Source organism: Coregonus clupeaformis, chromosome 32 (genome assembly GCF_020615455.1).
Source record: "Coregonus clupeaformis isolate EN_2021a chromosome 32, ASM2061545v1, whole genome shotgun sequence".
NCBI lineage: Eukaryota > Metazoa > Chordata > Actinopteri > Salmoniformes > Salmonidae > Coregonus > Coregonus clupeaformis.
The window spans coordinates 1,961,943-1,976,089 of NC_059223.1; the positions used below are offsets into that span (position 1 = coordinate 1,961,943).

The 14,147-nt window shown below is 47.9% G+C and overlaps 1 protein-coding gene across 2 annotated transcripts in view; it reads right to left on the minus strand.

Moving 5' to 3' along the window:
- Window positions 1-14,147, minus strand: part of itga11a (integrin, alpha 11a) — a 74,553-nt gene that overhangs the window by 22,958 nt on the left and 37,448 nt on the right. For both annotated transcript variants that reach the window (XM_045209980.1, XM_045209981.1), the window contains exons 8-14: window positions 13,886-14,030; window positions 11,012-11,177; window positions 10,656-10,726; window positions 7,137-7,281; window positions 5,566-5,714; window positions 4,200-4,343; window positions 174-508 (exon numbers count right to left, since the gene is read on the minus strand). In XM_045209980.1, coding sequence (XP_045065915.1) covers window positions 174-508; window positions 4,200-4,343; window positions 5,566-5,714; window positions 7,137-7,281; window positions 10,656-10,726; window positions 11,012-11,177; window positions 13,886-14,030 — 1,155 coding nt within the window. The remainder of the gene's footprint in view (window positions 1-173; window positions 509-4,199; window positions 4,344-5,565; window positions 5,715-7,136; window positions 7,282-10,655; window positions 10,727-11,011; window positions 11,178-13,885; window positions 14,031-14,147) is intronic.

Here is a 14,147-nt window from a genome sequence, read left to right on the forward strand (position 1 = left end):
AGTACCATAGAAACAGTAGACCACTTGTTAATATCTAAGTGACCTACCATAGAAACAGTAGAACACTTGTTAATATCTAAGTGACCTACCATAGAAACAGTAGAACACTTGTTAATATCTAAGTGACCTACCATAGAAACAGTAGAACACTTGTTAATATCTAAGTGACCTACCATAGAAGCACGGCTGCCCCCAGGGAGCCCACTGCCAAGTCCACCAGGCCATCCTCGTCCATGTCCATATTGCCATGGATACTACGGCCAAAGTAGCGCAGGCCACTGGCCATGTCTAACGCAGCTATCCTCTGTTTGTATTTACGTAGAATCCTGTTGCGTTGGCTGAAGAAGACGTAGATAGCTCCTCTATGGTCATCCTCCAGTGGGGCCCCCACCACCACGTCGTTGAAGCCGTCCCCGTTCAGGTCAGGGACCGGGGCCAGCGAGGAGCCGAACCGAGCGTTCTGACCACGGTCCTGGATCTCCAGCGCTCCCTCCAGGATGAAACGATTCTGAAGAAGGAAATAGGATAGGATGATGTACTTTTTGAATATTTCTGGTACATGGGATAGAGTGAAATTTTGCTTGGTAAAGGTTGTGTCATGTGTCATGTGCCTGTCTATTCAATTATGCATATGCAAATGTCTATCCTATTGGTTGGTAGGACTCTCTTTGTAACTCCGTACTTAAAGAGTCTTTGGTTGAAAAACCTTGATGCTGTCAGTTAGCCTATGGCGTGTTACGTTGCAACATTGAGCCCAATCTGAAGAAACATTCGAGGGGTAACACTCATGAGTCATGACAGAGAAGATCACAGAGGAATGAAGTTGGATGACTGGGGTGAGTTACACACAAACATAAACAACATCTCACAGTACATATAAATTATGTCTCACAGTTCATATAAACTATGTCTCACAGTACATATAAACTATGTCTCACAGTACATATAAACTATGTCTCACAGTACATATAAACTATGTCTCACAGTACATGTAAACAATGTCTCACAGTACATGTAAACTATGTCTCACAGTACATATAAACTATGTCTCACAGTACATGTAAACTATGTCTCACAGTACATGTAAACTATGTCTCACAGTACATGTAAACTATGTCTCACAGTACATATAAACTATGTCTCACAGTACATGTAAACTATGTCTCACAGTACATGTAAACTATGTCTCACAGTACATGTAAACTATGTCTCACAGTACATGTAAACTATGTCTCACAGTACATGTAAACTATGTCTCACAGTACATGTAAACTATGTCTCACAGTACATGTAAACTATGTCTCACAGTACATGTAAACTATGTCTCACAGTACATGTAAACAATATCTCACAGTACATGTAAACAATATCTCAGTAAATATAAACAATATCTCACAGTACATATAAACACACTCAGGAACAAAAACATATGCACAAGGGGAATCCATCAACAACAGACATAGTGGCTAAGGAAATGGAGTCAAGTTATACATCTGCTATCTCCTGTGCTGCGGCCGGGTAGCCCCATGCCCCTCGGGCTTCTGGGATATCTCAGTCATCCATCGATGATCTCCCTCAAATGGACAGTCCTCCATTTATTTACACAACTCATAATGAGACATAGAGACATTCCCACGGGGGCCGAGTATGAAAATGTATGCACTCACTAACTGTTAGTCGCTCTGGATAAGAGCGTCTGCTAAATGACTAAAATGTAAATGTAAATTGTTGTCTTAAACTTTCCCCTTCAATCTTTACAGAAGCTTTCATTTGTTATTCCAAATTCATTTAGGAATGTAAACAAGACATTTTGGAAGGCTTTGTTTTTGTTGACATAAATAGACCAAAAATAACTAACAAAAAAAGAACTGGGGAGTTTGAGTTTTGAATTTGAAATCAGCTGAAAACCTCAAGCTGCATTGTTTTTGCTCTCGCAAGAGGAAGGGTCTAACCCATTTTATATCCCAAGGGGGAAATCTGATTTCCCCAAAACATTGTCAACATGAGGGATGGGTGATTCATCCGAGTGTCACATGATCAAAGGCAAACATGGCTTCTGGATGTTTCTGTCGAACTTTGAGTATTCACAGTGGGTGTAAAGTCAGTCGGAAAATATCTGTACCTTTGAATATAATTTAGTTTCCCCCCAGTCTGGAAAAAGGTACAATCCCTCAGCATTAAGACAGTCTGGGAGCCAGTATTTGAGGCTATCGTTAGCCATGCACATCATCACTCTCCCGGCTGTCCCATCTTCCTCCCTAATCTACAGCCTGTGGACGGCTGAAACGTTACATCACTTGTTTTTTCAGTTGTCTTTTTAAAGGAAAGTGGAGGACGAGGGAAGGAGAGGGTGACGTGGTACACACACTTGTGTAGTCACCAGGGTAGTGTGTGTGTGTGTGTATGTGTGTGTGCGTGCGCGAGAGAGGGGGGAGGATCATACTCAGTCGGGTTTATTTGAAACATATGGTGATTTGTGGTGAGACCATCACAGTCATTCCACAGTGGCCCATGGGGGCTTATTGGTAGAATGGAAGGCCACCTCTCTGTCACTTACGTTGACCTAAACATTCAATTGCTTTTAGACACAACACCCCTTTTGTGTCCTTAGTTGGGGGATCCCTTGTCTTAGTTGATAATTTTTTTCTTGTTTGGGGAACCCTAATGTTCAAGCCCCTATCAGTCCCCCAGTCCATAGCTCCCCCTCATTTAGAGAGAGAGAGAGAGAGAGAGAGAGAGAGAGAGAGAGAGAGAGAGAGAGAGAGAGAGAGAGAGAGAGAGAGAGAGAGAGAGAGAGAGAGAGAGAGAGAGAGAGAGAGAGAGAGAGAGAGAGAGAGAGAGAGAGAGAGAGAGAGAGAGAGAGAGAGAGAGAGAGAGAGAGAGAGAGAGAGAGAGAGAGAGAGAGAGAGAGAGAGACAGAGAGAGACAGAGAGAGACAGAGAGAGAGAGAGAGAGAGAGAGAGAGAGAGCGAGCTGTGGCCATGCTGAGACCTGGCTGGCTGTGTGAGTCTCATAACAACAGAAATTCCTCTGCAGTCATTAAGAAGCCCCCTTCCTTCTCCAAATGACTGGCTGGTAATTCAGTTTGAAGTGGTGAATGCTTTCCTACTGAGTTCACTGTGCACTTGTACACCAGGCATCTAATGAAGATGGTGTGCTGGCGCAGGGAGGGAGGCTGTTCATTTGATCTGTGTGACGGCAGGTGCCCAAAGTCTGGTAGACTGTTTGTGCTGTGCCAGTGGGTTAACTAACCCTAATCAAGGCTCTGGAAGGTCTGGTCTCTGGTCTGGTGGTATAATGTACATGCAAGGCATAGGGATAGTTTGGCTCTATGTGTTCTGGTCGAGGTGTTTCGTATTCTGTGCTGACCCGGTTTTAAGTGTGTTTGGTAACGGGATCTGGGGTGTGTGTTTAAGTGTGTGCGTGTGTGTGTGTGTGCACACGAGTGTGACGTGTGTGTGTGAGCATGCTAACATCTGTGCATGAGTGTGTGCGCGTGAGTGTGTGTGAGCATGCTAACATCTGTGTGTGTGTGTGTGTGCACACGAGTGTGACGTTTGTGTGTGTGTGAGCATGTGTACATCTGTGAGTGTGTGTGTGTGTGTGAGCATGCATACATCTGTGAGTGAGTGTGTGTGTGAGCATGCGTACATCTGTGAGTGTGTGTGTGTGTGTGTGTGAGCATGCGTACATCTGTGAGTGTGTGTGTGTGAGCATGCGTACATCTGTGAGTGAGTGTGTGTGTGTGTGTGTGAGCATGCGTACATCTGTGCGTGAGTGTGTGTGTGTGTGTGTGAGCATGCGTACATCTGTGAGTGAGTGTGTGTGTGAGCATGCGTACATCTGTGCGTGAGTGTGTGTGTGTGTGAGCATGCGTACATCTGTGAGTGTGTGTGTGTGTGAGCATGCGTACATCTGTGAGTGAGTGTGTGTGTGTGTGTGAGCATGCGTACATCTGTGAGTGTGTGTGTGTGAGCATGCGTACATCTGTGAGTGAGTGTGTGTGTGTGTGTGAGCATGCGTACATCTGTGCGTGAGTGTGTGTGTGTGAGCATGCGTACATCTGTGAGTGTGTGTGTGTGTGTGAGCATGCGTACATCTGTGAGTGAGTGTGTGTGTGTGTGTGTGTGTGTGTGAGCATGCGTACATCTGTGTTTGAGTGTGTGTGTGAGTGAGTGTGTGTCTGCATGTCCACCCACCAGCTCAGTCACTCTATAGATGTACACCTTGCCCTTCTCCCAGCCTCCACTGAAGAACATGGGCGCTGCCACCAGGAGGTTGTCTGTCACTCCGTCCCCATCTATATCCACCGGGGAGATCTCACTCCCATAGTACGACCCAATCTGAAATATAACCACACATCCAGACCCTGGATCAAGAACAATAAAATAATAATCTGGTTATTTAGCAGACACTTTTATCCAGAGTAAACACATAGTGTATTGCATATTCAGTAGATATGGTCCATGTGGGAATCAAACCCATTACTCTAGTTGACACATAATGCTCTAAAAGCACCATGCTAACCAACTGAGATCATTAAGATCCCCACAGTCACCACATCCTTCACACATGCTATCACACATGCCTTGACCACATCATAAAACCCCCAGCAAACGTCATTAGCATTCATTAGCATAGCATTCCAGTCATCATCATCGTTCAGGTAACAGACCCAGATGTTTCCCATATAGGTTAATTGGCCCCACAAAACAACCCAGCCGTTCATCTCAATGCAACAACCAGACTTGGGTTCAGATGCCATTTGAACTTTCAAAATACTTTTACCGTTTGCTTTAGCCTATCTGGAGTGCCAATGATTTACAGTTTTGCAACTATTTCATTGGTTCCATTGCATCAGGCAAGCTCAGACAAGCCCAGCTATAGTCTTTGAAATGATGGCAAATAGTATTTGAACCCAGGTCTGTTCCTCTCAATGAGTGTCCTTATGGATCTCTCTGCCTCTTCTATGTTTAGTAACCTCTTAGCTGGTGTTGTTTACTGTAGCTGATGATTTGGAATGTGTGTGTTTTGAATTAAGGGGTCGGGAATGGGATGGGAACACATGGGATCTGTGTAATATTGTTGGCTACATGGGGGTGTGAGAAGGGTGTCTAGACTCGATTTGTCCCAGGTCTTGGAAGCACCAGTAGTGCAGACTATCATGGGCTGCCAGATTGGGTAAAGGACTGGAAGGAATACTGTGATGATGGACTCAGATGGTGATGGGTTGCAAGATTGAGAAAAGGACTAGACGGACTACTGTCATGGTGGACTCAGATGGTGATGGGTTGCCAAATTGAGGAGGGTCCATGTGCATAAGGGACTATCAGGGTCATGGATGGTGTCTTCATATGTCTTTTAAAGAGAGAGTATGCAAGTGTGAGCTTGTGCTATACCACTGTGTAACTGTTCAGCTTATGGTTGGAGTTTAGGACTTGGGTTGTGGCTCAGGATAGTGTTGTGGCAAACAAAACACATGATTGTGTTAATCGAATAGGTCGTAGACGTGTTTTAAAGTCCCAGTTAAAAAGACAGTTTGGGAAGGCCAGTTGTTTATTCTACCTGTTGTCCTTTGAGGGAGTGCAGGATGGTGAGGTTACCAGTGTTCTTCAGGGTGAAGATGATGACCTTGCCAGTATGGTTGAACCGCGGTGCCCCGGCCACGTACAGTCGACCGTTCCTGGCCGACACCACTGATGTTACTGTGTAACCTGGACACACACACACGCACACATGCACACACACACTTTTTGAGTCCAAATGATTAAATCATTAATTATTGAAAGCCAGTGTTTTCACTAAACCCAGTGATTGAGGATTCTCATAATTGCTAAATCAGCCTAATGTTCTCCTATCTGTCACACTCTCAGTTTTTGTTGACCTCCTATGTATTCCCATTTCATTGCCCAGTTGTCTTGAACTGTTTCCACAGATCACTGAAGCACAAAGCCTGTTCCTCATATAATATCTGGGAGGAATGTCAACTAGTTGTTACAGTGTGTGGTGAAACCCATACTCTCTTCTCTGCGCAACATCACGATCAAATGGGCCAAATAAAGGCATACCAGTGTGTGTGTGTGTGTGTGTGCATGTGCATGTGCGTGATTCACCATAGGCCACTGTAATCCCTCTGGTTGGGTTGTATGAACTGCATGAGCCAAACCTGATTTATAAAAAGCAACTATCCTGTCGACTTTGTTTAGAAACAAAGTTCAATGGCCTCACTAGGGTGAGTCTCTCTCTCTCTCTCTCTCTCTCTCTCTCTCTCTCTCTCTCTCTCTCTCTCTCTCTCTCTCTCTCTCTCTCAGTGAGCATGTCCAGACTCATGCCTCTGCCCCATATTCCATAATGAGGCTGGAATGGCTTCTGTGGGCAGGCAGGCAGGCAGGCAGGCAGGCAGGCAGGCAGGCCAGCGGCTGATGGGAAAAGCAGAGGGCCGTACAGGCAGGAGGAGCGGTGGTAGGGTGGAGTGGGATAGGGTGGGATGAGGTGGAGTGGGATGGAGTGCAGTGGGAAGCGATGGCGCAGTGGACTGGTTTCTAGATAGGGCTGCAGCGAGGCCTGGTGCTAAACCACTGGGGTTTCCCTGTGCCTGCCACATGTCTATCCAGTGAAGAAGGGGGAGAGATGGAAGATGGAGATAGGGGATAGAGAGAAGCAGGGGAGAGGTGGAAGATGGAGATAGGGGATAGAGAGAAGGAGGGGAGAGATGGAAGATGGAGATAAGGGATAGAGAGAAGGAGGGGAGAGGTGGAAGATGGAGATAGGGGATAGAGAGAAGGAGGGGAGAGGTGGAAGATGGAGATAGGGGATAGAGAGAAGGAGGGGAGAGATGGAAGATGGAGATAGGGGATAGAGAGAAGGAGGGGAGAGGTGGAAGATGGAGATAGGGGATAGAGAGAAGGAGGGGAGAGGTGGAAGATGGAGATAGGGGATAGAGAGAAGGAGGGGAGTTAGGGGATAGAGAGAAGGAGGGGAGAGATGGAGGAGGAAGAGGGGTGAGAGAGCGAGAGAGAATGTAAAGAGAGACAGTAAAGGCGAAGAGATGGAGGAAGGTCAGACAGAGGATGAGGGATCTACCCAAACCAAACACCTCTGTGAACAATCCTTTAGATCGTCAATTCCTCCCTCACCTAGGTAGGCACCATGGTTCTTCAGCTCCTCTGGGAATTCCTGTGAGTAGGAGGACTTGAGTGGGACCACCTTCCCCTGTCGGGTCTCCTTCAGGACAGCTCCATTCCAGTCGTAGGCCCCCGGTGCCCCCACCAGGATCCCATCCTGTAGGGACAGACAGCAGACAGGCACTTAGTGTGAACATAAAAACATATTGTGACATTGTGTGTGTGTGTGTGTGTGTGTTGTGTGTGTGTGTGTGTGCATGTATTGAAGGTGAAATGGAGAAGGTGATGAGTACACAGGATGATGATGATGATGATGATAAATTAATCCTTTCTCTCTAAATCAAATCATCCTTACTTTTGTCCCCAGGCTACAATCCCCAGCTTCCCTCTAGTCCCAGGCTACAATCCCCAGCTTCCCTCTAGTCCCCAGGCTACAATCCCCAGCTTCCCTCTAGTCCCCAGGCTACAATCCCCAGCTTCCCTCTAGTCCCCAGGCTACAATCCCCAGCTTCCCTCTAGTCCCCAGGCTACAATCCCCAGCTTCCCTCTAGTCCACAGGCTACAATCCCCAGCTTCCCTCTAGTCCCCAGGCTACAATCCCCAGCTTCCCTCTAGTCCCCAGGCTACAATCCCCAGCTTCCCTCTAGTCCCCAGGCTACAATCCCCAGCTTCCCTCTAGTCCCCAGGCTACAATCCCCAGCTTCCCTCTAGTCCACAGGCTACAATCCCCAGCTTCCCTCTAGTCCCCAGGCTACAATCCCCAGCTTCCCTCTAGTTCCCAGGCTACAATCCCAGCTTCCCTCTAGTCGCCAGGCTACAATCTCCAACCTCATTCTAGTCCCCAGGCTACAATCCCCAGCTTCCCTCTAGTCCCGAGGCTACAAACCTCAACCTCATTCTAGTCCCCAGGCTACAATCCCCAACCTCATTATAGTCCCCAGGCTACAATCCCCAGCCTCATTATAGTCCGCAGGCTACAAACCCCAACCTCATTCTAGTCCCCAGGCTACAATCCCCAACCTCATTATAGTCCGCAGGCTACAATCCCCAACCTCATTCTAGTCCCCAGGCTACAATCCCCAACCTCATTCTAGTCCCCAGGCTACAATCCCCAACCTCATTATAGTCCCCAGGCTACAATCCCCAACCTCATTATAGTCCCCAGGCTACAATCCCCAACCTCATTCTAGTCCCCAGGCTACAATCCCCAACCTCATTATAGTCCCCAGGCTACAATCCCCAACCTCATTCTAGTCCCCAGGCTACAATTCCCAACCTCATTATAGTCCCCAGGCTACAATCCCCAACCTCATTCTAGTCCCCAGGCTACAATCCCCAACCTCATTCTAGTCCCCAGGCTACAATCCCCAGCCACCCTCTAGTCCCCAGACTCCAGCACAGATATTTTTGCAGAAACTCCACCCAGACATGTGTCTGCATTAAGAGTTTGAGTTTGTTCACGCATTCTGCCAACAATAGCTTAAAAAACAATAAATGAGTCAAAACGTAAGTCTGCCTAGCCACATTCATTATATTTTCCTTCATTCTCCTCCCAAATGGATTTTAAAAGCCATTGGAGATATTTGAGAGGATAATAAATGAAGCTTGCATGGATCCTCCAAATTATTAAAGCGTTTAGCCAAACGCTCTCTCTCACACACAAACACGTGTTCCATCACCTGTATGCAGCACACTACGTAATATGAAATAATGTTGATGAGAAACGTTACAGGTTCATCATCATCATAGGTTACAGTAGGGGCATTTTTAGGTCTGTGTTACCAAACAAACACTGTCACCAGTAACCACAAGCACGTGAGAAGAAGACAGCGTACGGGCCGGCAGGTCTTCGACGGTGGACATTTTGTTTGTCCTACTCAGTTTTATAATTACAGTGTTCCCCCGAGGCTAATCTCTGCCCAGCCACGCATAATATTTAGATGGCACATTTTTCATAGGTTAGCTACCTGTTAGCATACGACTGACGGAACACTCTTGGACTACTTCTCGACCGCTTCCTGGGACATGGAAACGTCTAGCTCACTGAGCGACTGATTTCACAGACTGACCCTACGTCAGTTTCTGACAGCTGTGTGGTGCTAGACTCTGTGGGTATCTGTTTTGGTGGTGGTGCACACCGTTTCCATGGTGATTGAGCCCCAAATAATCCCCACTTCATAAACTTGTGACCTATTTCTAGTGCCAGTGTACATAAGGACATGGCTGTACCATGCTGAGCACTGGGTTGGTTGGTTTCTCTAACTGGGCATAGCGACAGTGAAGCTAGCCAGTTCTGTGGCAAAATGGTTGTGATGCTGGCCAAGAGATATTTGTATTTATTAAGACTTAGTAGAGCCAATGGTGGCGTTCCTGGCCGTCGTCTTCTTTTTAAATAGTTGTGCATCTCAGAAGATCGCTGTACCTTATGAATGTGACTCCAGAGATGTTATACACCTCTCCAGGCTTGTTGTGATCTGAAAAACTGCAATAAAGACGACCTGGAACATGTCCATTCTCATCGTCCAACCTGCGGTCATTTACACACACAACTGTGTGTGAAACAATGCCTTATATCTGGGAATCACTTTTCAACATTATTACTCTGAGATGGAGCAAGCCATAGCAATAAACAAATTGATAGATATCTGGCTAGCTGGACTGCATTGGAGAATAGGATGTCTGGGTATGTAGGACTTGAGCAGAATCAAGCTGGCAAACTCCACATTCAACAAAACCATCTGGTCTTTTGGGACAGTTTTTCTCCTTTAAGGTTCCTGAAGTCTTTCCAACAAGTTATCCTACTCTCAACACTCGGGTTGCCTTTGTTGAGAAAGTGCTATCCCTGGAATCCAGCCTTCTGGAGTACGGCATTTCCAGCCATCCCAGTCACCCAGCTGCAGTTTTCCTATTTATTGTTTTAAGAAAAAGGGATATATTTATTGTTCCCTAGTCAGGTTGTGCTTCAACTGTAGCGTGGAACTGTAAAATCAAAGCTATTGCGTCAGCAAACCTGAATCTGGGACGCAGATGGAGAGAGAAAAAATAAATGAAGAGCGGTACATGGGGGAGGATGGGGACAGCAGGTACATGGGGGAGGATGGGGACAGCAGGTACATGGGGGAGGATGGGGACAGCAGGTACAGTAGAAAACAGGAGTTGGACAGACACTTGCGGATACCTCTTCAGCTGTGTCAAGCCCAAAGCCAACACACCTGCCCCTATCAAGTCTGAATGCAACCAAAACTTCCAGGAAAAACACCCCAACGTTTTACAACTCTCTCGTGAGACCTTCTCTGAGCCTTCTCTGCTACGATATGACTCCCTGGGGACTTAAGAGTGTTTTATTCCCATCTCTGGAAGGCCTGTCTTGTCAGTGAGGGGCCCCTAAATCAGGATGACCTCAGCCTCTGGGGCCACACAGCAGGCCCTCCTGGGGGCCTGGAGAGTGAGGGATGGGATGGAGGAATGGAAACCTGTCAAAAGTAGAAGAAAGTGCAGACGTGTGTGTGTGTGTGGGGGGGGGGAACTCACCTCCACAAAGTGTGAAGAGAAGCCAGCCTGGGACATCTGGAGGCCAAAGGCCGTCCCGTTCTTATTGGTCCCTGTAGAGGAAGATCAGGTGAGTTCAGGAAGAAGAAATTACTTGGGTCTAGTTCACAGGACAGCATAGAATCCAAAGGTGTTTTAGCCATAAGCGTAGTAGTAGGGTCATGGTGGTATAGACATTTCTAACACATTGATATAGTCGTTGTACATGTTGGCTTGTAGAACATCACAGTCTAGAATGGGCTGAGTGTATAACTCAATGACCTACCTCAGAGTAATGCCTAAATGTTGTGGCTGTCTTTACAGATGGTTGTTTTACAGCATTATATGGAATACCCTACCTTCCAAACTGAAGATCCTATCCCCAAGCGCATCCACAATGTCCTTCAAGGCAGACTCGTCAGTCACCTTGAAGAAGTGCTTGTCATCGGGGTCACTGGCGATATACTTGATTTCATTCAGGAATGCCTCTGGGTTGATTCCACGCCGGTTGTAGTAGCCAAGCACCTAGGGACAATCAGGCAGAGACATCAATCACCAGACTTTGCTGTAGCGTGCCCTACTATAGAGCCATCTTACGTATGAACTGTGACTCAAAAATCCTGTTGCCCACACAAACCAATGGGTTTGAAAACTGGCACACTTTAGATAGACTTAGAAGTTTAACCAGAGAAGAAGGGTGGTTCCAACTTCCAATCCTTTGGTGGACCGTGTCCCTGCTGCCTGCTGTCACAAATTCCAGCTGTCAGCAACCAAATGAACTCGCCACCTCCCTTCTCTTCTCAGACGCCCATGGCCTGGTTTGACTGGGCCCCCTCACCTCATCATCTATGGGCTGAATAAGCTCAGGAGAACCCCGTGCCAAAGCGCTATCAATCAAAGTGTTCTGTGGGCTAGGAAAGATCATTCACACCTTCAACCACTTGGCTGGCTGTGTATACGTTCTGAGAGGGCACTTAACAGTTTGAGCTCTGTATAAACCTCTGTACTCTTTCGAGCACTGGTGAAGCTCACATCACATCCATGAAGTCACATCCCAATGTGCGTTAAAAGTGTATATGTCCCAAACCACAAAAAGTTAACATTGTCTGACATTAACTGTAGCCACCTTGTCATTATGGAGGCACGTAACAGTATTATGGTAGCTAGCAAAAGAGAGTAGATGCAGCAGCTGACTAACTGTAAATACATTTAATAGCTATAGCTAGCCTACTTGCTAGCTGTCAGTTAATTGTGCTAGTTAGTTAAATGTGGGGTGAACCAATTCACTTATTGGCAGTTAGCTAGTTAGTTACCGCTCCTTCTCTCTTTGCTAGCTACCGTAACATTGCTTCATGCCTCCAAAAATAACCAGGTGTCTCCACTTATGTTTACATTTTGTGGTTTATGACATTTTGATAACTTTTTGACATTAGAGCAACGGCAGTGGAAAAACAAGAGAGAGAGGACAGGAAGGAGACAGAGAGGGTGACTCACATCGATGGTGTAGCGGGAGAGAGGACAGGAAGGAGACAGAGAGGGTGACTCACAGCGATGGTGTAGCGGGAGAGAGAAAGGAGACAGAGAGGGTGACTCACAGCGATGGCGTAGCGGGAGAGAGAAAGGAGACAGAGAGGGTGACTCACAGTGATGGCGTAGCGGGAGAGAGAAAGGAGACAGAAAGAGTGACTCACAGCGATGGCGTAGCGGGAGAGAGGACAGGAAGGAGACAGAGAGGGTGACTCACAGCGATGGTGTAGCGGGAGAGAGAAAGGAGACAGAGAGGGTGACTCACAGCGATGGCGTAGCGGGAGAGAGGACAGGAAGGAGACGGAGAGGGTGACTCACAGCGATGGTGTAGCGGGAGAGAGGAAGGAAGGAGACAGAGAGGGTGACTCACAGCGATGGCGTAGCGGGAGAGAGAAAGGAGACAGAGAGGGTGACTCACAGCGATGGCGTAGCGGGAGAGAGAAAGGAGACAGAGAGGGTGACTCACAGTGATGGCGTAGTGGGAGAGAGGACAGGAAGGAGACAGAGAGGGTGACTCACAGCGATGGTGTAGCGGGAGAGAGAAAGGAGACAGAGAGGGTGACTCACAGCGATGGCGTAGCAGAAGAGAGAAAGGAGACAGAGAGGGTGACTCACAGCGATGGTGTAGCGGGAGAGAGAAAGGAGACAGAGAGGGTGACTCACAGCGATGGCGTAGCGGGAGAGAGAAAGGAGACAGAGAGGGTGACTCACAGCGATGGCGTAGCGGGAGAGAGGACAGGAAGGAGACAGAGAGGGTGACTCACAGCGATGGTGTAGCGGGAGAGAGGACAGGAAGGAGACAGAGAGGGTGACTCACAGCGATGGTGTAGCGGGAGAGAGAAAGGAGACAGAGAGGGTGACTCACAGCAATGGCGTAGCGGGAGAGAGAAAGGAGACAGAGAGGGTGACTCACAGTGATGGCGTAGTGGGAGAGAGGACAGGAAGGAGACAGAGAGGGTGACTCACAGCGATGGTGTAGCGGGAGAGAGAAAGGAGACAGAGAGGGTGACTCACAGCGATGGCGTAGCAGAAGAGAGAAAGGAGACAGAGAGGGTGACTCACAGCGATGGTGTAGCGGGAGAGAGAAAGGAGACAGAGAGGGTGACTCACAGCGATGGTGTAGTGGGAGAGAGAAAGGAGACAGAGAGGGTGACTCACAGCGATGGCGTAGCGGGAGAGAGAAAGGAGACAGAGAGGGTGACTCACAGCGATGGCGTAGCAGAAGAGAGAAAGGAGACAGAGAGGGTGACTCACAGCGATGGTGTAGCGGGAGAGAGAAAGGAGACAGAGAGGGTGACTCACAGCGATGGTGTAGCGGGAGAGAGAAAGGAGACAGAGAGGGTGACTCACAGCGATGGCGTAGCGGGAGAGAGAAAGGAGACAGAGAGGGTGACTCACAGCGATGGCGTAGCGGGAGAGAGGACAGGAAGGAGACAGAGAGGGTGACTCACAGCGATGGTGTAGCGGGAGAGAGAAAGGAGACAGAGAGGGTGACTCACAGCGATGGTGTAGCGGGAGAGAGAAAGGAGACAGAGAGGGTGACTCACAGCGATGGCGTAGCGGGAGAGAGGACAGGAAGGAGATGGAGAGGGTGACTCACAGCGATGGCGTAGCGGGAGAGAGGACAGGAAGGAGACGGAGAGGGTGACTCACAGCGATGGCGTAGCGGGAGAGAGGACAGGAAGGAGACAGAGAGGGTGACTCACAGCGATGGCGTAGCGGGTGATGCCATCCTTCTCGCTGTCCTCAATGGCCTGCTGAAGGTCAGGGCTGTCATGTGACTCCCCGTCAGTTATCACGATCATCACCTTCTTGGCGCCTCGTCGGGCTCCTCGCTTGAATGCTTCTGAGCTGTGGCATGTGATTTATTCAATTCATATTTGAAAGGTTAAAAGTTTATAGCCAAAAAGTGGGATTTGAATAATAACCCCAGAATAAAGTTACAGTGTTTAAAGTTTTGTTCTAGTC